This window comes from Cheilinus undulatus, linkage group 20 (genome assembly GCF_018320785.1).
Source record: "Cheilinus undulatus linkage group 20, ASM1832078v1, whole genome shotgun sequence".
NCBI lineage: Eukaryota > Metazoa > Chordata > Actinopteri > Labriformes > Labridae > Cheilinus > Cheilinus undulatus.
Genome location: NC_054884.1, coordinates 13,253,645 through 13,277,089, shown reverse-complemented (window position 1 = coordinate 13,277,089; position 23,445 = coordinate 13,253,645). Strand labels below are relative to the sequence as shown.

The window sequence follows — 23,445 nt, the reverse complement described above, 5'->3', positions numbered from 1 at the left end:
CATGTGTAATGTTGGTACAAGGAATACTTGCATTTTTGTGGTGGCAATATTGGGCCATGTACTAGGATGGGTAGTGTCAGCACCGTCATGGAGAACGCATGTACAGAGGAGGGTCTGTCGAAGGTGGCAGTGCTGTTTGGATAGTAACATCACTGTCACCTTGACAACCCTGGAAAAGTACTGTTTTTTGTCGCCCATTGGTCTGCACAGTTGACTTATAGGGGACAACATTAGGGGCATAATTGGGTTGAGGGATTTCCTCACGTAATGCTCTTCCTTTCATTAGAGGAAAAGTATTGTTGTGTTTACCTGAAATTGGAGGCCATATGGCAAAAGTCAAGGTCATTGGGCCACATGCCCATCCCTTGCTAGATAGGACATTATCTCAAGAGTCCCTTAAAGTATTTTCTTCAAACTTTGCTCAAATTTCCACTCTGACCAAAGGATGAACTGAATACATTTTGGAGGTAGAAGGTCAAAAACCCCTCCTGGTCCTTTTGTGGACTTGCTGTTCCTTTCTAAATTGGTCTTTTATTAAAATACATGCTGGAGTTATCGGGGTATTATACAACTCTAGGGTTCCTGAAAGTAGGCTCCAGCCGATTGCCGTACCCTGGATTTAGGAGGAACAATGCAGATTCTGTCCTGGTTATGGGACAGTTGACCAGCTCTTTACCCTACAGGAATTTGGGGTGAGCTATGGTGAGTCCCTGTATAACCAAAATGAGTTGTGTCCACATTCCTTGCACGAACTCTAACACATTCCCGGTGCATGTTGGCCTCCAATTCTGTTTGTGATTTTCCGAGAAAAGAATCTCTAGGCACAACCAGGGGGGAGGAGGGTTTCCAGTTCGGGGACCTCAAAACTCTGTCTCTGCTTTTTGCAAATGATGTGGTTATGTTGGCTTCCTCAGCTGGGGACCTCCAGCAGGAATTTGCACGGTTTGCAGCAGAGTGCAAAGCTGTTGGGATGAGATTCAGTGCCTCCAAGGCCATGATTCTCTGCTGGAATATAGTGGATTGCTCCCTCTGGGTGGGGAGTGAGTCTCTGCCACAGGTGAAGGAGTTCAAGTATCTTGGGATCTTGTTCACGAGAGAGAGTAAAAGCGAGCGTGAGGCAGGTTGGTGCAGCTTAGGCAGTACTTCAGGTGCTGTGCTGGACTGTTGGGGTGAAGAGGGAGCTTAGCCAAAAGGCTACTGGTCGATCTGCCTTCCAGCCCTCACCTGTGCTCATGAACTCTGGATAACGACAGAAAGAATGAGATTACAAGCGGCTAAATTGAGGTTTCTCTGGAGGGTGGCTGAGCTCAGCCTTAGAGATAGTGTAAGGAGTTCAGACATCTGGAGGGAACTAAGAGTAGATCCGCTGGTCCTTGGCATCAAAAGGAGCCCTCCTGGGTGCCTCCCTGTGGAAGTCTTCTGGGCACGTCTGGCTGGGAGGAGACCTCGGGGAAGATTCAGAGTGCACTGGAGGGATTATAGATGCTATCCAGCCTGAGAACGCCTTGGAATTTCTGGGTTGACTTGCTTAGCCTGCTGCCACTGCGACCCAGCCTGGGATAAGCGGAAAAAGATGAATGGATAAAATAAATGGGCATAAACTAGTTTTGAGCTTGGCGGTCAAATCAGGTTCTATCTTTCCAAATTTCACATTTTACCCTCATTCCTGCCCTCTCGATAAAGACATGAAAAGTGCAGATATTACAAAACAAGCTGAAACAATACATAGGGGTCATAAAGACCAGGAAATTATCTCTGTTTGCAGAAAAAACAATCTACACACCAATTAAGGTCAGACAAATTTACCTGCTATAAACCCAGAATGACCAGGAAAGACTAGCTAATATAGCATTGTTTACACATAAAGCAGGACAGGTGTACTAGTGGTGTGCCATCTGTGAAGCTGTTATGTCCACACCGTCCAGTGACCCAGAAAAAAACGTCCTGCTTTTGTGAAAAGAATAGATAAACTGAACAGAGCTATGTAACTGTACAGCACTGAGCTAATGCTGGAAAATGTGCAATACAATAAATAACTGCATTTTCATTTAAATATTCCTAGAAAGAGGAATTTTTGAAAGGAAGCATTTGTGAAAAATTGAAGTAAGTGTCCTGAAGACCCTTTACATTAGGCTGTACTACTGCTATTTCTGTTCCCACATTCTCAGATACACTGCAGTATCCGGTGCCAAGTTCTCAGCATTCACCCGACCTTGCTGACACACTCTCAGCAGCTCAAAGATTTGGCAAAGTGGCACACACAATCAGCAAAGGAGATCTCTTTTATTTCCTGCAGAGAAGGAAGCAGTCAGGAGTTGAGCTGAGGACATGGAGAACTCTGTGACCCCCCTAATTTACCACCACCACCACCAATCCACCACTGGCATGTGTGGTAGTTGTTTATGTATGGCAACTGCATGCATACTGACAGCTGGTGTTTGTTTGCGTTTACATCTATGAAGCCGGGGATTCAGGGAGGGGCTGATAGCGACGGCCGCAGAGTCGCCTATTAAAGCTTTTCTCCTCCATTGTGGCTTTCATCAGTGGCCATGTCTGTCCTCAACACCAAGATCTTTTTAGTTCTCTCACACAGACATGAGAAAGAGAAAACATAGAAAGACTAAGAAGTTTGTGTCTTTGTAGTCTGTCTGGGTGACTGCTTTAAATCCGCCTGGCTGTGAGTTAGCCAAGCATGAGATTACGATGCATCCATCTTCCCTCTGCCATTATTTAACACTGCTCAGAAATCTGTAGTTCACTCACAAACACAATACAGTGCTGTGAAAAAAATCAATCCAACCCTTCCTGATTTCTTATTTTTTGGCACATTTGTCACTCTTGAAATTGTCATGTCATCAAACAAATCTTATTTTCAGGCAAAGATTACCTGAATACCTGAATTACCTGAATACAAAATGCAATTTTTAAATGATATAATTCATAGTAACAGAGCTCAAAAAGCAACACAGCCTGTGCAGTCATAAGAAATTCAAGAATAGATGAGAAACACATTTATTCACATCTTTCAGTCTGGAAAGGTTTTACAAAGCCATTTCTGAGGTTTTGGGACTGCAGCAAACTACAATGAGAGCCATTATCCACAAATGGGGGAAAACTTGGAGCAGTGTTAAATCTTCCTAGGAGTGGACGGCCTACTAAATATCGAGTATATAGCGTTAATTCAGGCAGGCCATGGATCTCATGCAAGCCCTCATCAGCTGATGGCCAGCTGATTTGCTCTAAGTACAATATAGGGTAATTGCTCTCATGCTGCAGTTTTTAAACTGCTGTTGCCTGCTATGCTTTGCCACTCTCTCTGCAAGCTGCTCCTGCAATCGCCCTCCACCCCAGCTCCTCCTTTATTATGTTTCTGGTTTAATCAATGTCATTCTGTTGTTATTGATGTCTGCTCTGCTCTGGGTTTTGCTGCACAAAAGAACCCAGCACATTTTAAGACCTCTGCAGACCTAAACTGACTCTGCTGAGGACAGTGTTCACAATTCAACAATAACAGACTGGGCAAAATGGCATCCATGGGAGAGTTCCAAGGCCAAAACAACTGCTGAACCAAAAAGTACACAATGGCTTGTCTCACATTAGAAAAAACAAAAACAAAAACAAAAAAACCTCGATGATCCCCAAGAAAATATTCTGTGGAATGACAAAAGTTGAAATTTTTTGAAGGTGTGGATTCCCGTTACATATGGTGTAAAACTAAGACAGCATTTCATAAAAAGAACATCATACCAACAGTCATGGTGGTGGTAGTGTGATGTTGTAGGGCTGCTTTGCTGCTTCAGAACCAGGACTAAAATCTTGGAGGAGAATGCCCGTCCATCACTTTTGTGACTTCAAGCTTAAGCGTGCTTGGGTTATACAGCAGGGTAATGGTCCCAAACACTGCTGCAAGTCCACCTCTGATTGGCTTGAAAAAAACAAAACAAAACAAAATGAAGGTTTTGGCATGGCCCAGTCAGACCTAAATCCAATTGAGACTCTTTGGCATGACCTTAAACAAGTCATTAATTCTGGAAAACCCTCCAGTGTGGCTGAACTAAAACAAGTCTGAAAAAAAGATGAGTTGTCAAAATCCATCCAAAGCAATGTGAAAGACTCATTACATGTTATCGCAAATGCACATTTGCACTTGCAACCAAGGGTGGCACAACCAGTTATTAGGATTAGGGGACAATACATTTCTCACACAGGGCCAGGTAGGGTTGGATGGCTTTTTTCCCTTAATAAATGAAGTCATCATTTAAAAACTGCTTACTTTACACAGGTTATCTTTGTCTTAAAAATTGTTTGATCCTAAACATTTAAGTTTGATAAATGTGCAAAAACAGAAATCAGGAATAAGTCAAATACTTTTTCACAGCACTGTACATCTTTGGAAGAAGGCCTAATATTTCAGGGTCTCCCTTTCCATATTCAAACAACTTTCAGGCCATTATTCACACAATGCAGTAAAAGCTGATTAGGTTGACATACAATATTTATTTAGGTTCACAAAAATGATAAGTTAATTATCAGGTAGTCCACAAATATTGTGGGAATGGTCTCATACAGTCATACAAGTGGGGAAACATACATGAGAAACCATTTAGGAACAGGCCCACCCAGACGCACTCTGATTTAACCAAATAAAGTATGAAGCATGGAAAGGATGAACTCAAATATTAGTTTAGTCTAAATAATAAAAGAGAACTTGTTTTTAATTCATTATTATATTCATTAATTTCCCAATTTCTTCTTATCCTTAAAAAAAAAAACCTTCGGCTATTCAAAATATCTCTTATCTTACGTTATCTTTTTTTATCAAATGAAAAAAATCCCAACAGGAAAAACTAAAAAAGGGGCAGACCCTGCTTTTTAAAATATTGCCGTATACCAGGGTCATCCCTGAACTGTCCAGGACCAGAGACCGGTCAAAACTGGAGACCTAAATGTTGTAAAAACCCCTCTGTAGTACAGAATCTGAGGGTGAATATATACTTTATATCTGAAAGTAGTCTGTAGTGTCCCCGAATAGCCTGTGGTGGGCTTCCCGAAGCTGCCCCACACCCATTTCTTTTCTTTCTCATTTCTAACAAACGTTTTTGCTTTAACAGTGAAACAGTGCTGATTTGACTCGAGAAATGTTCCATTTCTATAAGCTTTGGGAATGGGACCCACCACCCCCTCTTCATCTTTAACCCTCATTAAACATGTCTCGACCTCATGTATGTTTGCTACAAAAGATGTTACACGTTATGAACACATCATGCAAAGTGGCAATTCTGTTTACAAAGATGGAGTAGTCGTGTTTTTTTTATTCTGTAGCTGTTTTAGCTGCGTTTGATTCACTCTTTCAACAACTAAAAAAATCAACCTGAAGTTGTGCCCACTGTCAAAGCCACCTCCCTTAACCTTTCAACAAAACCAGAACAATTAGCATTATAAACAATGTCATTTTAAACCATGATTTTCTTATCATAACCCAAATCTCCAGGGAAAAAAAGGTGTACAGTGGACAGCTGTAGTCTGAGTCCAGGATTAAAACTGTCAGGAAAAGCCTTCACAGCGAGGATCTGTTAGCATAAACCAGAGTGGCTGCTGTCTTTAAGAAAAAACCTTTAAAAACACATCCCGCCGCGGCAATGGTTAATTACAAGAATCCCTGATTGGTTGAAAGAAGTCAGGTGACCACCAGGTGAGGTAAGAAAAGCCCCACCTTTGACGATGGGGATGAGTATGGAGGCGTTTTCCTCTGAACGCTAATGCATGTGTTGTTTTTTTATGTGTGTATATATATTTGTGTTTGTGTATACATTTTGATTACAAACCTCCCCCCCTCCCCTCGCTCACATGCGTACACAATCACACTCAAGTGCGTGTTGATTTCTGAGTCAATCTCAAACACTGCATTGAAAGTCCCTCTCTGCTCATGCAGCACAGACAGAAACACAGAACACCAGTGGCAAAAAACACCGGCTGAGACCATGGAAAAAAATAAAAAATAAAACTGAAAATTAAGTTTGCTGCCTTGAAAGTCCTTGAACATCACATAGAATCCTTGGGCGTGACAATTTTTTAAAATTTTCTGTTTTTTAGTTCAATAATATTTCTCTTATCTATGCTTTTACTTAGGAAAAAACTAACAAAGATTTCAGTTGCTCTCTTATTACTATATGTGTGCGTATCTTTTTTTTTTTTTGTCTGTTTTTGTTTTGATATTTTGCATTGGTTTTCTCCTCCTCTTCAGTTATCCATGTTGAGTTTTTCTTGGTTTGCGTAGATTCCGTATCCATCCGTCTTTTGGGAAAAAAAAGACCAAAACCCATTTCTACCCCTTTATCCCATCCCGCCCTCCCCCTTTAACCCCTTCCCCCCCCATTTCCCCCCTCCCCAGGGTGGAAGGAGGTAGTTTTCAGTCCCTTCATCTCTCCGCCTCCATCGCTACACTAGCCTTCTGCTCCGCGCCCGTGTGGGGGTTCACCCCCGTGGGCCAGGCGGGGCAGGGCTGCGTGGGGGGCTGCCCCTGAGTCCAGAGTCCCTGTGGAGGTTGCGGCACATTAGGTACGTTTGGTGAGACGCCCCAACCGCCGACTTGAGGGGGCGGGGGTGAGGTGGCCATGGAGGCGGCCATGGGACTGCCGCCGCTGCCGCTGTTGAAGCTCTCAGACGCCTTCAGCCTGGAGAACATGGTCAACGCGTCAGGGAAGTTTGGGGGTGTTGCTGGTGTGTTGGCTGGGGTGCACATCTGAAAAAAGGGAGAGAGAGAAACAATTAAAGCCAAAACCAGGAAGAAAGACATGAACTAATTTTATTTCTGAATTGTTTACTTTTTAAGGCTATATAGCAGAGACAGAAAGACAAGTCAATCCATAAACATTTGACTGGGCCCTGAGACGATCTCCTCAACTAAGAAACTTTAAGTTTACAGTTTCAGGATAGCAGGTTTGAGTTTGTTTAATAAACTCTGAATAGGTTCACTCAAAGTTCTTAAGCAACTCGACATCAAAAAAGTCTTCATCACTGGAGTTCTGCTACTACAGTTCACTATAGCAACAAAGGACATGTGAAGTCCTCATGCTTCAGCGTGTTAAATTAGAAATCATCATGTGAACGAATCAGTGCTGCACAATTTGGTAATCATGTGATTGTAATTATACTGTACAATATTCTGATATGCAATTGTGATTACAATATATTATAAAACTGGTATTAGGAGTCTACTTGCTTGGTTATTAAGGAAAATGCAAATAATAATGATAGTGTCAACGTGTATTTTCCTCAAAACATACAAATATTAAGTAGCATAAAAAATATAAAACCTGAAGCTTTTACAGTAGTTCTTTCATATAACTTCATATTTTTCAAAAATAGAAGATTTTCCTTTTTAAAAAGTAAAGGTATTTCTACAAAGTGCAATTGTGGTACTTTTGTTAACTTGAAAGCCTTTCTATGGGTAATTTTGTCAACCTTTCAAGTACCGCTATTACAAAATAAGTGCAGCCTTTTAAACGATTTACACAGCCTCACATTTCGATTGGAATTAATTGTGCAGCACAAGAACACATGACAAGTGTTGAATATTTAAAAAAAATAAAATTAATAAAATAATTGCTGCAGCAGCAAAGAAGTGAACAATGGAGTGTTAGGTCTGCATAAAAGAAAAACAAACAGATTCTGAAATTCATTATATTGCAAAATTCTATTTGTGAAAATAAAGCTGTAATTTTTGTCTCTTGTTAGTTGTATTATTTTGAAAGGCCTATTCAAAATAAATAGATAAACAGAGCCTGTCATAGGTTATACAGACTTGGCAGAAATAATCTGTTCACAGCAGAAGATGTTCTACCAGAATGGCACCTGTGTTTTAATTTTATCTTGTGAAAAAAAACTATTAAGCACACAAACAAAACACATTCAGAATAAACCATATCGATGAAAAGAGCTATATTATTTAATCTTGTAAATTTATGACATATCTAACTAGAAAAGCACTCGCAGAGCACAGACTACTGCCATTAGCCCTATCTCCCAATCGCAAAGAATCCTTTAAAAAATTCCTAGAGCCAGACGGTGATCCAGATCACTCCCAAAATCTAATCAGTTCTTCCTTATGCCATTTCTGACATTTCCTGAAAATTTCATCAAAATCCGTCAATAGCTTTTTGAGTTATGTTGCTAAAAATCTAACAAACAAAAAAACTAACAAACCCTGCCGATCACATAACCTCCTTGGCGGAGGTAACAAAATTCTGACTTTAATCCTGAGTAGATTTGATCTCTTAAATGTGGCCCCAACACTTTGGTTGGAGCAGTAATTGTATTCTTCCCTACTACAACAATGCATAAGTTTGAATGTAGAACAATCCAGGCTATTAGCTTAATCCCTAATAGAGGTTTTACACCCATAACTATCCTCTCACCTATATCCTGTAAATTCATTCATTATCAAATGGTTGTTTATTAGACAAAAACAGAAACACAATCCACTGATAATCAACAATGGAAACAGATTGATGAAAGACAAAGACTTTGACACTGAGTGGTAGGTGCTTTTTTCCAGAGAAGAACAAAGAGAAACACAACCACATTATGTTTTATTTAGACTTTAGTCAGTGGAGAAATCGTCATCTTTTGTTCTTCTATGATGGATTCCTTTCAGGGAGTCTGCTGACACTCACTGTAAACAGTAAGGCTACATTTAGTTTTTTGTATTACACAGAATGGCATCAAACTATGTTAACCCCACTTCAATACTGCTCTAGAGCAGGAAATCCTGTTATACCCTCTACATGGGCAAGTTATTGTAAAGAAAAATGGCTGCACACAAGCTAACAGAATTACCGGAGTGGAATATTTAATGGGGTGCAGGACAAAAGGAAGTTTGAACAGTGTTTACAAACGGATCTCTTGTATAACAGCAGGGAACTTTAGGGGAATCCCAGTCGCTCTCTGCTTCCCCAGGGGCTCCTGATGGTTCCAGTACAGTCCTGTGTTTACATCCACTTTCTGTTTCAACTTTAATGTGCCTCCAATCTGATTTAGCAAACTAAATAAACTCACTTAGACTGAGTTTAAGACACACTTTCTACATGCACACAAGCAAAAACAAACACTGCCAGTCACCTTGGCCCCCGTGTCCTGTACTCCTGTGCCAGTGCTGCTATTGTTCTGCTGCCAGGATGAACACAGTACATGCCTGCGCCAAAAACAACACTGAATGTAACGCCTTGAAGCTAGCAGGACATGTGAACAACATGTTTGGCTGATCAGAAATAGTAAACCTTCATCGCTAACATTGCACACTGCTCCTCTGCTGACTTCCTCCCTTACACTGGGTCCCCCGGCCGTTTGTGACCAGGAAAACAACAACCTGCTGGACTCCACAGGGACGCCGTGTTTAGCAAGGAGGCTGCCATCTAAAAATAAGAAGCTGAAAATTAACACTAAATAACAACAGGTCAAAAACAGGGTTGGGATTCCTTGGATGAACTGACAAACATTTACCTATGGATCACTGACCAAACCTCGACAGAATATATAAATTGTATATAAATGTACTGATAAACCAGCTGGTAACCACAGTCAGCAACCAGCAGATAACTGGCCCTCCTGGCCTCTCTAATATATCCAACTTTGTCATAAAATTAATGCTGTGCACTAAGACCACAGCCACATACACACAAGCTAACGTGGATTTGCAAAATGTGTGTAATATCTTGTGGTGGAATTCAATAAATATACACAAGAAAGGCGTATCCATCAACTTTATCTTCACATTGAAGTGATCAGTTGTTATGTACTAACAGAAAAGAGCCAAGGTTCAGAATGTAGTTTCATTTTTAACAGGGATGGATACGAGTACTCGAGTATTCACAGTGGCTGCCATTACTCCAGTAATGTTTCATTACTCACATACTGTGCACATGCTAATTTAAGCAGCATATTTTAAAGTTTCATGTTCATTTGTACTCTCTCGGTTTGTCTAACTGAATAAACTGGGTAAGGAATAATATATAATAAGAAAAACTTAATAGTACAACCTTTCCAGCAATAGCTCTGTCTTTATCAGCACAGCAAGCCCGTTTACAGCATCAACTACTGCTTCACAACAGCTACAGTGACTCTCAAAGGACACGCGAGTCAAAAGACAAAACCAAAACATTAGCTAGAAGCGCCATTTAGCATATGTCGGTTGTAATGGTACCAGTACAGAGCAGAGAAGATTGGCCTGATAATAACAAAACTGGTGACAGGAGATAGGCTCACATTAAGTTGTGGAAGGAGAAGACGTCAGCGACCCGAATGTGTTGTCAAGCAGGAGAAAAAGGCACCATTATAGTGAAGTACAGCTATGAGAATGGAACAGACATGAGGAAAGAGCAGTGTTGTTAAAAGCTGCGTTTCCATCACCCTTAGAAATGCGCAAAATCTAAATAGCGTAATAAAAAACTGGTAATCAAAACACTTGAGTTTTGAAAACCCTGTCAAATATCGCTAAAAAGTTTTTACACCCTAATGAGGAGGTTTTTCAGGTGTCTCGAAATAGAAAGTTGTACGGAGGCCCTATTTGGACCTACATCCATGTACTTTATTTTACTCCATTTTGCTGTGATAATGAGATCTGAACTTATTTATCTCACTATATTGGAAAGAATGCTTTTCCCCAAATCAGAATTAAATCTTATTAAAGAAATCTCATCAGTTCATCTTCACTCCAAACCGCAAGTTTTGGTTATGTCATCATACTTTACAGGTTCATCTACAAGTTAGCACACATTTTAAACAGTTGAAAGGAAACATGCAAAAACCTCAGACAGAACCAGACTCATCTGTAGACCCATCATCTGCCATGCACAGATGGATCAATAGTCTGGTCACATTTAAAATAAATAAACTTTATTAACCATACACCATGTAGTTTTTTTTTTTTTTTGCTTAAACCTTTGAGCTGTTTCTTTAACAACATGACCTCTGATGACCTGAAATGCTCCCCCCGAGCTTTGTTTTGGACTGTTCAACAATTTCCAGACTTCTTCTAAATATTCAGGTCAAATGTTCAGTTTTAGCAGAAAAGAGGAGCTGGGATTTTCAGGAATTGGGAGTCATTTGCTCCATGATTCAACTCCAGTGAACAACAGCTGAAGTCATACATGAGTGATGGACAAAAATATGTTCACATGCATTCAAATAAGGGAAAAAATGTTGGGAAACAACATTCCCAGACCTCATGCTGGCCCGTGGTATCTAATCTACCCTTGGCTGCATCACTCAGGATGCTCAGATTGTGACACGCTGCTTTAAACAGAGAAAAGCACAAGCGTGACAGGGGCATCGCTCCTCCCTAGGGGGTGTAATCGAAAGCTTTTGCCCCCTAAAAGTGCTGCTGCTTGCAGGTTAGCCCTGCAGCTATAGTTTATGGGCTGAGGCGAACTAGATGTTGTCCAGAATGGCACACTGTTGTGAAAGGTGAGTGTGTCCACTGTGCACCCTGGCAGGAAGCGCTGGCTCATGTCTCGCAGGCCGCTTCCTGCAGTAAAGAGACACCCTGGAATGCAGAAGTGACCTCCATGATCCTTCCTGTTCTTGGATTTGTCTGGTTGGATTTGCTAAACCACATGATTAGTTAGAGAACATGCAGGATTGCTTCTCAGGAAAGGTGAGACCTCCTGGTTGCCTGCTGACAACCCAAGAAAAAAGGGGAATGAATAATTTTGCAAAATTCTGACCTTTCATATCTTCCACTGAGACCTCTGCATCAGACTTACTCAGAAAAAGATTCACATGAGTAAAAACACAACTGCAGTCAGGAGGCAGGATGACCATTGGTCAGAAGGAGTGTTCTGACCAATGGTTATCAGTCTGAGCTGATCAGATGCTACTATTGATTACTGATGTTGTTTTTTACATTAGTTTTCAGCTAATAATTATCATCAAATTCAACGTTGCCATGCACATCCCACACATAAGGTAGCTGTTTCTAGCCTGGCTGCCTGATCTTGCTTATTTAGAAGATCACTTGCAACTCAGCTGACCACAAACCTAAATGCAAGATGAAACGGCAAATACATCTCTGACCTGCTACCCTGGTCTCTGGTCTAGCTGACTGCATGTTCCACCGGTCGCTTGTGCCAGCTAAAAAACATACTTTAAAAGCATTTAACAAAAACCAGTAACTCAAAATTCAAAATTCCGCCTGGTTTTCAAACACTTGGTTTGTGCAGCTGTCAGGGTGTGAAATTAGCACCCACCACCAGGCAAATGCAGGTATTTTTGAGCAGTGTCAGGTGAGCTTGCTCAGCCTACCAGGGTAGGTAAGTAAAGAATGGTTTTGTGACAGTTGATGGCATAAATTAGGTCCCAGTTTCTGCTTGTACCTACCGACTTCATGATCAGAACCAAGCAGATCTACACGCTCGCTGACCAAAGACTCTAGCCTCCTCCTCTGAGTGAGAGCTCATGTCAAATGTTTGCTGTTGGCTGTGTGCTGGGATGGTTTGCCTCCTTATCATATCAGTAGGGATGGGAATCCAGAACTGGATCCAGTTGAGAACCAGTTCCAACTGGTTCAACCCATTGGCATCATTTTGGTTTAATCGTAACGGTTCCCTTATCAATGCCTTACTTCTGCATGCCTTGAAAAACAGCCTCACAGGAGGCAGCCAGCAAGAACAGAGAAGTAGAGGAAATAAGCATGGCAGAAAGTCACAAAAACAGGCTAAAGCAGTTAAAGTGTGGCTTCATTTCTCAAGAAATTACAAAAGCAGTGCAACATCTGTTAAATATTGGGTTTATGCAAGTAATGGATCCTTCTGCACAAGAACAATTAATTTTGTACAAGATCAAGAGAGCAGTTTATTTAAACTGAGACATTTTCAAAAAAAAAAGATTTTTACATATTTTAGCATGTACTCCCAAACATTTGATGTTTAACGTATTTAGTTATTAAAGCTGTTCATTTTTGCAAGTAATTGAAGTGATCTTGTCACTGAGGGTGGCATACATCTTTTTCAGTGATCAGAGAGAAAAAGATTCAAAAAAATTTGAGCTGTTAACAGTAAAAACCTATAAAGTCTACTTTTTCCCAACACAGCAATCATGCACAAAATATGCAACAACATATGCACAAGTCTGACATTCATAACGTAGTAAAATGGCACTGAAACATTTCACTTCATTGTCATCCAGTCTTTAATTTAAATACTCTAAGCCATTATTAAATCATACCTCTTTACATTTTATTTAAATTTACACATGGACAATAATTGTAACTAGTGCTGCACAATTTATCAAGTTGCAAATGCAACGCCAGGCTGGGTGATTACATAACTGCATAAAAGGTTACAATTATTTTTGTATCAAGGTTTACTGTCAAGATTTACAGAATGTCTGCAGAAAGACCTTAAAGTTTAAAACAGTGACACTACTGCACTTTGTAGAAGTAGCTTTATTTTCAGAAAAGGAAAAAAAATATTTTTGGAAAATTTATTTTGAAAGCAGTCTGTAAAAATGTCAGGTTTTGCAATTTTTGAATACAACTTGATATTTGCATATTTTGAGTTGAGAAATACACCCTTAAAACTATCACTGTTCTCTGCATTTTCCTTAATAACCAAACAAGTAGACTCATGATACCATTCATGTAGTAAATTGTGATCAAAATTGCAAAATTTTCCAATATAACCACACATTGTCACTAAATCATGCAGCACTGATTTAAACAAAGTATTTTCTCATTAACAAATATGGTGAAGTGTTTGTAAAATCACTGATTCTCTGCTGAAAGCTGGACAACAATCAACATTTAAAGAAAAGAAAGTCACCAGAATAGCTGAAGAGAGAGTGGTGGAGGGTATGAAAGCAAACAGGGGACAAAGTTTGCTGAAACACAATGATTTCAGGTAAATTTCTTGAAATCAGCTTTTCTTTGCTGTTATAAATAAAATGGTTGCTAAAGGAAACCATATTGCATCCACAGAAGAAGCACAGCACCACAGTTGTGTATCTGCTGTTATAAGTGGTAAAGAAGAACTGATTTTTCTTTCAAGGTTAAGACTTAAGGTATCTAAACCATGTTCACACCTGGGTAGAATCTGATCCCAATTAAGATGCTGTGTGTGAGTCATTTAATAGGATTAAGCTAAGGGGAAAACTAAAGCTTTTATATTCATAAAAACACGACCATTTTCTCTCTCTTTTTTCACATTTAACATTACACTAAAATATATGTGATGTTAAAGGCAGGCTGATAAAAACAACTTCAAACACCAACTCCAAGTCTCTCAACTGCCCACCTCACACTCCTCCACTAGTAAAATAACACAACGCCGCTCTTAAGTGTGGTCATGTGAGCTAAGCTCGTGTGGCGTCTTTGCAGGGGACCTTGGACGGAGTCAGAGACGCAGACTGTATCGACAGGGGAAGAGGATCTGCTCTAAAGACTTGGCAACTGTCCTCTTTGCCAGTGTGTCTGTGGATCTCATTATCAGACCCTTTGTCATAAATTTAAGCTTTAACTGAGCCCAATACGGTCCATGTAGACCATTTCTGATGCACAAATGTGGGACGTATATTTGTAATACAAATCAGTTTTCTTGTTTTTTTCTCTTTGCTAACTATGATGTAAGTTTATTATTCAGTATTAAAACACAATGTCAGCTGATTATGAAGCAGAGAAACCAGCACCAGAGGTAAAACTCAACTCAGACATTGAAGCCGTTGCTCTGGTGCTGCATACTGAGGAAGCAGGTTACTGTGTTTTCTCTTTGTGCGTATTAAGCAGCCTAGTAGCAGATTAACTCTCACTGCTCTGAGGGGAGGACAGAAAAATACTGCTGGAGCTGCTGAGATCAGTGCGAGCAGACAGAGGCTCAAATCCTATTGGCTGACGGACAACTGAGGAGTGCGTGGGCAGCAGCAAGAGGGTTAATATTTTATCAGAGAAAAATCACTACCTGTAAGCACATAAACACACATACACTGAAGAAAAAGCAAAGCCTACATGGCAGGAGAATCATGAGGATATATTTATTCAGGGTGAACAAATTACTTTATGATTGTACCAGACGTGTGCATGAATGTATTGATAATATTTCCCTGCTATAAATATGTGCTAACTGTGGGCTAAACAGACTTCCCCAAAACTGTGTGTTAAGGGTTATAAAAAATTAATTCGGCTTCATAAATAATACATTTCTTGTTAAGAGCCATTTCATTTAATGACAGTGTTTTCAGAGTAAATAAAGAGTACTTTTACTTTCTTATTCTCTTTCTACCAGGAACTGTGCAATATTTTTTGAGATAAAAGCAGAAACTAACTTAATAAATATGGATGATGCACAATGACTGAGTTTGCTGCTTGAATATAAAACATTTAAATGTAACTTAGAGGGAGAGTGCAGATGAGAAACAGAGGTATTGAGGCATTTCTTTTGCACAATTTTGAATGCAACATTTGCTAACATTAAAAAGCATGTTGTCACAGGTGTAAAGACACGCAGTTGTTTGGACTTTGTTATGAAACTTAATGAAATGCTGCAATGTTGATTTGAACACACTTAGGTGCTTGAGATCTTATTAAAAATCCTCACATATCATTTTACAAAAAAGTCAAATTGATTACTGCCAATTTCAATACAAAACATTTCAAGGCATTGAAGTAAATTCTATATGTCTCTCCTGTTTAGTGTCAGATCTTACACTAGCACAAAGTTCAATGTCCTGGATCATTTTCACATGCCAGCAGGGTGTGTTGTGTGCTCCTGTGTATTGTGTTTTCAGCAGTAGTGTTTCTAGAGGCATGTGCTCTGTTGTTGATTCTTCATTTCCTAGAAATCCAAAATGCTTCCACATTGATTATTTTTCCCTAGAAATTAGTAAACATTACAGCCCGTGTTATCAGGATTTTTCTTGGCTGCCGTCCATACTGACCTGGTGCTTGGATGCAGATAGTGACATATAGATTCAAACAAGGGTTAATTAAATAAAAGCATATGGGAAACACAAGAATAATGGTGAATGCTTTACTCTGTATCAGTTGGGGTTGGGCAGTCTATAAAGCTTTTAGGATCTACTGATATATTTTCAACATTTTCATATTTTTGACACGGAAAGGATTTTTGCAACACAGTCATCACTGGTTTAAATGCCTATGTGCTGAGATGCACACGTGAGGCATATCCACTCCTACAGCTGGCGGAACGAGTGATTTGTGACGGACAGCTCAGGCTGAGTCCAGTCAATAGCACTTTTAGCTGTAGTATTACGTGTAGCCAGGTAACTAACCTAATGTCACCTGCTCTTGCCGTTGAAACTAAGCATGGTTAGCAGGCAAACACACGTGTTCTTTCCTCTTGAAGTTTGACGGCTGTACTGCAACAAAGTCAGTGTGCCGTCTCTGTCAGCCTGCCTGGGGCTTTAACACAAGCTAAGTGCTGCTTTGGCTGGTCTCAGTTTGTCGAGAGCCCAGCGCTGCAGGACTTCATCTTACAATGGCTTAAACAACCATTTAAAGGTCTATTTTAACTTTTGACTCTCTTTTCTAAGTCCATAGTTAGTCAGAGATCCAGGCTGTGATGTTAAATGAGGTCAGAAAAGCTGCTGTAAACTAGCTGCTGTAAACTAGCTGCAAAAACCCTCTGGTACGGCAGTAATATTGTGATATAATACCATTACCGTCAAAGGCAAGAAAATACTGTGATATGATTTGATTTTTAGGCCATATCGCCCAGGCCTAGTTGTGAACTTGAGCCTAGAAAAAATTTGCGGCAAAGCAGCAAAAATGTACAGAAGTTATAGGTTGATATATTACCATTTATTTTCATTCACTGTTTTGCTGGAAAAGGAGAAAATTCTGGTTGTTTTCTTGAGATTCTAACTTATTTATCCAGTCATTTTTGGGTAAAATATTATCAAGAAAGCTGATTTTCTAATGAGGAGGTCTTCTTTTTAGAAACATCACTGACAATCAGCAGTGAATTATCTGTATGCAAACTGGGCAAAGAAGAAGGCTGAAATACTACACAGTGTGTAACTACTATAATTTCACTGGGTTCGTATAAGTTCAGTGATGACAAAAAGCTATCATGAGAAGTCTGATGAGGTAAACTTGTTTTCAAATTAAGGTCACTGTGACACAGTTAATTGTCCGTCTGTCTGGTCTCCAAAACACTATGACTTGTAATTTGAGAAGAGCCATCTCAGTTAACCCAAACAAATGTCTGCCTGTAAGCTCTGTCAGCTGGTAGACAATGCTGCAGGATCAGAAAATAATGACAAAAAATCCTCGCTGAACGGAACAGAAAATAGGTGTCATGCAAGGCCTGCTAAGATTACCCACTCTTCATGTTCACAAAAACCCAAACAGATGATAAAAGCTGCTGTTGTATCAAGGTGTGGGCCCTTGCAATGACAGATTGTGTTTAAGTGCATGTAGCAACAACAGAAAGTGTGTTACAGCCGGGAGGTCTGGCCTTTTATTCAAGACTTACAGAGACAGCAGGAGCCAGTTTGTGTTCAAAACAGAGCCAGCAGAGAGGGGTTACCATGGAGATGGTTGTTATGAGGAAGCAGTGCAGATCTCCTGTTGTTGACAGGACGGGGCTGAGGTAAGACTGGTCTCTGCGGTCACAGCGGCGTGACACCGTCAACCCTCTTTTTGGAGCGTGTTTGCTGACAGGCAGCGATCTCTCTAAGCATGCAGGGCTCAGGCCAAACCTTAAACACTCCTCTGTTTGTGTACATACATGCATGTGTGGATGTGTGTTTGTTCACAAACAGAGATGAGCTATTTCCAGTCTGACCAACCACATTCCTCAAAAATATCAAGTCTGTGTGTGCCAGGCTGAAAACAGCAGCTTTCTATCCTTATGCATACTTCTGCACAGGGTCCGGTTACATCTTGTGACCTTACCGACCTCCCTGCTGGTGACGTTTACCTCGGTGTGTCTACTGCACACATGGATCACACAATCGCATTAGTCTCACTTCAGTTTCTCTGGATGTTTCCGCCCAGCTGTCACAGGAATTCAAAGCCAGATTTTTGTGCACCTCATGAAATGTGATCTTCCCGTTTCTGTTAGCGTGGTTGACGCATGAAATGGACTTCCTTTTAACCACAGACATTACAATCAAGGAAAATGATGCTTAAACCCCCCCCCCCCCGCAAAAAAAAAAAAAAAAAAAATCAAAACAAAACAAAAAACATATTAAAGAGATATCTCGGTATTCTTGAAGCTGGCCGTATGAGGTACCTAGCAGTAGTAGTGGCGTTAACCACCAGTGACTTCAGTGAGCATTGCTCCCTCACTGGTTGCACTGGTCAGGAAGCTAGGCTATACAGCATAACAGATGGGTACAGTTTCTCCACAGAATTTAGCAGGGTTTTGGTAAAAATGGACCCTAAAACAATGTTGACTCAAAAAAGCACCATCAAATTTTTTTGAAGCATTTTACTTTTGACACAGAAATCCACTGCATTTTTGTCACTTATTTTCACAATGCAGGCTTCGACTACCAGTTACGTGCTCTTGCATTGAAAAATAGTGACAAACACACAGAGGCTTTCTGGAAATAAAATGCTTTAAAAATTTTTGATAGTGCATGCATTTGAGCCAACATTGTTTTGTTGCCCATTTATTTACCAGAAACACTAAATTCCGGGGAGAACTGTACCCATTGTTATGCTGTACAGCCTAGCTTCCTGGTCAGTACATCCTGCAAGTCCTTTATAAAGAAGCAATGCTCACTAAATTCACTGGAGGCTAATACCACTACTGTTGCTACATACCTCATAGAGCCCAACTTTAAAAATACTGAAATATCCCTTTAATATGAATAACTGGATTCAAAGTGACACATAATAGTAGTAATTAGAGTTGTAAAAAGATTACAATTTTCTATTGTGAATAGTCTCAGAATTTCTGTAGTAAATCCTGATTCATCTCATCCCTTTTATTGCATTTTTGATTACTTGAGTTTGCTTTCAAAGCTGTTTTTGTATCATTTTGGGTTTCTCTTTGGTCTTAAACTAGGGGTAACTGACTCCCTGTTTGGATTCAGGCCAGCTTTTATAGACAGACTGAGGATTTTAACATGAACTTAGCCACGGAAAAGGGAACTTGTTATGAATTGAAAAGGAAATGGTTGATGACACACAGTGCAGATGACCTGAGCTGTCTGTGAGTTTTTTGAAGTGAAATGAGACACGAAGGAGCATTGATGGACTTACTTCACATCCCTTTGGCTGCAGGGTGATACTACAGTGGCTTAACCAAAGTGTGTTAAAGGGGACAAAAAAAATCATGTAATTAATGGCAATGAAAAATCTTTGAATCTACTAAATCCCAAATTTGTTTAATAGGATTCAAATCCAGGCTTTGACTTGGCCAGTCCATCAGTTCCAGTACTCCAGATTCCTTTTTCTTGGTCAAATAGTCTCTGCACAGCTTTGAAGTATGCTTGGGGTCACTGTCTTGTTGGTATATGAACCCACGACCAATCAGATTCAGTCCAGAAGGGATCCCATGATTCACTAAGATGATGTGGTAGACGTTCTTATTCATGATACTGTTGGTTTTCACTAATTTGCCCACGCCGTATCCACAAATGGAACCCCATACCATAATGGAATCTCCACCGTGTTTCACTGTTGGTGCAATGCATCTGGCATCAAAACGTTCTCCAGCTTTTCTGCAGACATAAACACGACAATGCTGACCCAAGAGCTCAAACTTGGACTCATCCGTCCAGAGTACCTTCTTCCAGTCATCAACAGTCCAGTGTTTGTTCTCCCTGGCATATCTGAGGCATTTCTGGATGTTTACAGGCCTCAATAATGGCTTCTTAGCAGCTATTCTTCCCTTTAAGCCTTGTTCCATCAGTCATCTGCTTATGGTCATTCTGGAGACTTTGTCAGACTCTGATCTAGAAGCATTCATCTCTGCCTGAAGATCAGCAGTGGTCTTCCTTCTGTCCCTAGTACTTCAAATCTTAAGGTGTCTGACACCTGCTTCAGTGAACTTTTGTTTCCTGCCTCTTCCTTGGTGCATTTTGTAAGTACCAGTCTCAGCAATTGACTCCAAAGCATACTTGACCACACTGTGAGAACACTTTGTCTTTCCCTATTTGTCTCAGAGACCATCCAGCCTCATGAAGTGTTTTAATGCGGACTCTTTCATTTTCAGTGAGCTCTCCACGTTTTACCATTTTGAACAGGAATGAGGAATTTCAAACTAAATTCCCCTTTTTATACCCAAATTTGAGCTGGCTCACTGGGCTTCTCTGAGAAGTCAGATATTAATCAAGCATAACATTCAACCACTAAAACTCACATTTTTTTTGTTCAGGAATGCAAAGTAAATAACTATAAGTTGACATATTAATCAAGACATAATAATGTGCTTTACTATGTTTTCCGTTTTTTTTGTAAAATAGTAAATTTGAAAATTCATGGATAACAATAATAATTATATTTTAGCATTCAAAATATCATTTCGGTTAAAGAGCTTCTACATATTGGTGAATTAACCATTGCAGAAACATAAAAATGATTTTGGTAATTACCAATGCTGTTAATTTAGGGCAGCTGTGGCATAAACCTTACTTTGAGTGGTGGTCTAATAAATTTGTTAAGCACTGTACATGTCATAAGCACCATCATAGTTGTCATACTTTCACTCCAATCACCTCCAAAACCTGTTAGAAAATGGTTTAAGCACCTTAAATTGTCTAATAGAAAAATCAATGTTGCCATCAGCTATTCAATTACTCTCACATTAGGCAGAAGGACAAAAAAATATGCATTGATATTTTTCCCACCTCTAATCTATATCACCATTACACACAATAATGAAAAGACAGAAACCTTTCTTCTCCCCTATAGCGTTCTCTCTGTGGTGAAAATCTGTGTGAACTTTTGACGTTTGTGTTTTCTCTCCATCTTTCTCACTTCCCACTTCCCGTCTTCCTCTCCCTCTCTAGTCTGCGGCTTAGTGCGTACAGTTCACACACTGTGTGTCAGCCCTCGCAGCTAACTCTGCAGAAGGATCCATGAGACAAGAAAATCAGGGTGAAGCATGCAGCCTGACATCTCCATCCACGAGCCCTCGTACTGACTAGAGCAGTGTTTTCTGTCTGAATGTAACATTCAGTGTGTGGTTCAGAATAATGTTTACATACAGGATGTGTCAGCAGGATATACGGCCTCAAAGCGGCTCTGCCTGAGAGGATCACGCCTGACGCATTTTAAATCAATCCTCAAAACACAGCTGTATAATGCATTTTGTCAGTTTGAATATTCATTTATTGCTTTTAACATAGAAAACGCCCCTGCAATAACTGCATTTGCAAACCCCTCTGTTTTTCTCTGTTTCCTCTGTTTCTCTGGATTTCAACAGTTATGTTAATTTCTTTTTGGCCTTTTTCCCCCAACTTCAGAATTTGGTATAGTATTCAAAATAACTTCTGCAGCTGCTCCTCCTGTCAGAAAGTGTTTCCCTTCTCCAGCTCACATGAAAATTCCTTGAAAATTCAGGAGCGCTGCACCAGAAAATTTGCTGAGTTTGAGCTGTTTGCATTCGAACATGCAGGTCATTTAGAACAAAATCAGGGAATTTTCAGGACTCGTGTGCATATAAAATAAGGCTCCAGTCTGGCAGCTTGGAACACATGGTGTCCAACTGCATCAACAAGACAATGCGTCTGCACTGATGGCACGGCTGCTGCAGCTAGGGCCACCAGCCATGCATACTTCAAAATCTGTAATAGGCAGTTTGTTGAACTGAACTCCTCCTTCAGTTCACATACATCAAGTAGAAAAAAAGGTAAAGTACCTTTTGCTGTAAGCTTACACAAAAAAAATGTTTTTAGAACAAAATCTTTGCATTGTGTGCCAATTCATATAATCTTTGCTGTCACGATGAAGCAACTTTTTCTTCTTAGAGCAGCCAAATGTGTAGGAACTCTGAAACATAGCCCTGCACAGTGCAAAGTCAAAAAGATGACTTGTGTTACTCCACATTTCATACAGAATACAGTAAATACAGAGGAGCGATGACAATGTATAGCTTCAAAAAAAAAAAAAAAGCAAAAGAAATGGAGCCATATTTCTCTCACACATTTTTATCAAGGGTAAAGACGAGTAGCAATATTTGGAAAGGAGATACAAACTGTGGCTGCACCTCTTCAAACTGAGCTCAATGTGTGGGAGGAAGCTTTAGCTTCTCCAGTATCAGGTCTCAACTAGTCTTGTGTGCCTTCATGTTGTTTGGAGCACATTAAACCCTTTCTGAAATATCTACTCCCTTTGTTTAAGTTTTTGGGGCTTGTTAGAACAATGCCCTCAATGAGGGCACATGAAGCTTTAAATGTACAAAGGAGGATGAAAGTTGACCAAGCCGAGATTTACAAAGATAAACAGAGGTCAAGTTGTCTTCCACATGAAATAAAATCACTCATCAAAATATCACATTACTGGCGGAGAGCACAGACAAGTCCGTCATGTTTAGAGAAGGTTACGGTAACTTCAATCGAATGTTTTGACAACATCAATCCAAAATATGTGACCTCAACAGACCAACATTTACGACTCAACCATGTCCAATAAACAAGCAACTTTCTGGGTCCATGTGACGTCCGATAGCTGATATCCAAAGCCTGATATATTTGTAATCTGGCAGACATAAGATAAATAAACTACAGAGCAAAGACGCTTTCCATTCATAGGTTGTACAAAAGCCATACTGGACACTGCAATGTGAGGACTGTGAGAAAGACTACAGTGAGAGGCAAGAAGATTAAAAAAAAGGGTTTACAATGAAACGGTTAAACCAACTGAAATGGGAGGAAGGCTGGTGATCAGCAAAATGGGAGCCAAAACAAAATGGATGAAGAAAGAGGACAGAAAAGATGCAAGGAAGGAAACAAGGAAGGCTGACCAGACCGTTGCTGCATGTAGTGTATATGATTGTTCCTGCCTGATAAATGTTTAAAAAGGGAGGGCTTTTATAGCATGTATGTAGTGTAGCATTGCATTTTGGGTTTAGAGCAGCAGCTCTGCAGTGCTAATGAATGCAGCAATGAATTACTAACAAATATGTTAACAATTACAGGACAGCAAGAAGTATGGGCAATTCATCATAATATTTAGTTATTCAACACAGAGCAAACACACCATGAATGCTCCTTGATATTTAAAAAGATCTATTTAAGAAACAGTTTCTCTGAAAACCAGCACATTTTTGTAAAAAAAAAAAAAAAAAATAGTCAAGTTTACCCTCAAAATTTGAAAAAGGTTGCCTTTAAATGTCTGTGATAGATTGAGATAAATTAACAGATTGAGACTAAATGACAGGTTGACTATTCTTTAGGGGTGTTAATCATCCATTTCATCACAATACAACAGCAATATTTTCGACAATACGATATTTTTTTTATATAAAGCCAAAACTGAAG

At 39.9% G+C, this 23,445-nt stretch overlaps 1 protein-coding gene across 1 annotated transcript in view; it reads right to left on the bottom strand.

Moving 5' to 3' along the window:
• Positions 1-6,393: 6,393 nt before the first annotated feature.
• Positions 6,394-23,445, bottom strand: part of ubald1a (UBA-like domain containing 1a) — a 33,419-nt gene continuing 16,367 nt past the window's right edge. Inside the window, exon 3 of the mRNA XM_041816483.1 lies at positions 6,394-6,742. Coding sequence (XP_041672417.1) covers positions 6,419-6,742 — 324 coding nt within the window. The 3' untranslated portion in view covers positions 6,394-6,418. The remainder of the gene's footprint in view (positions 6,743-23,445) is intronic.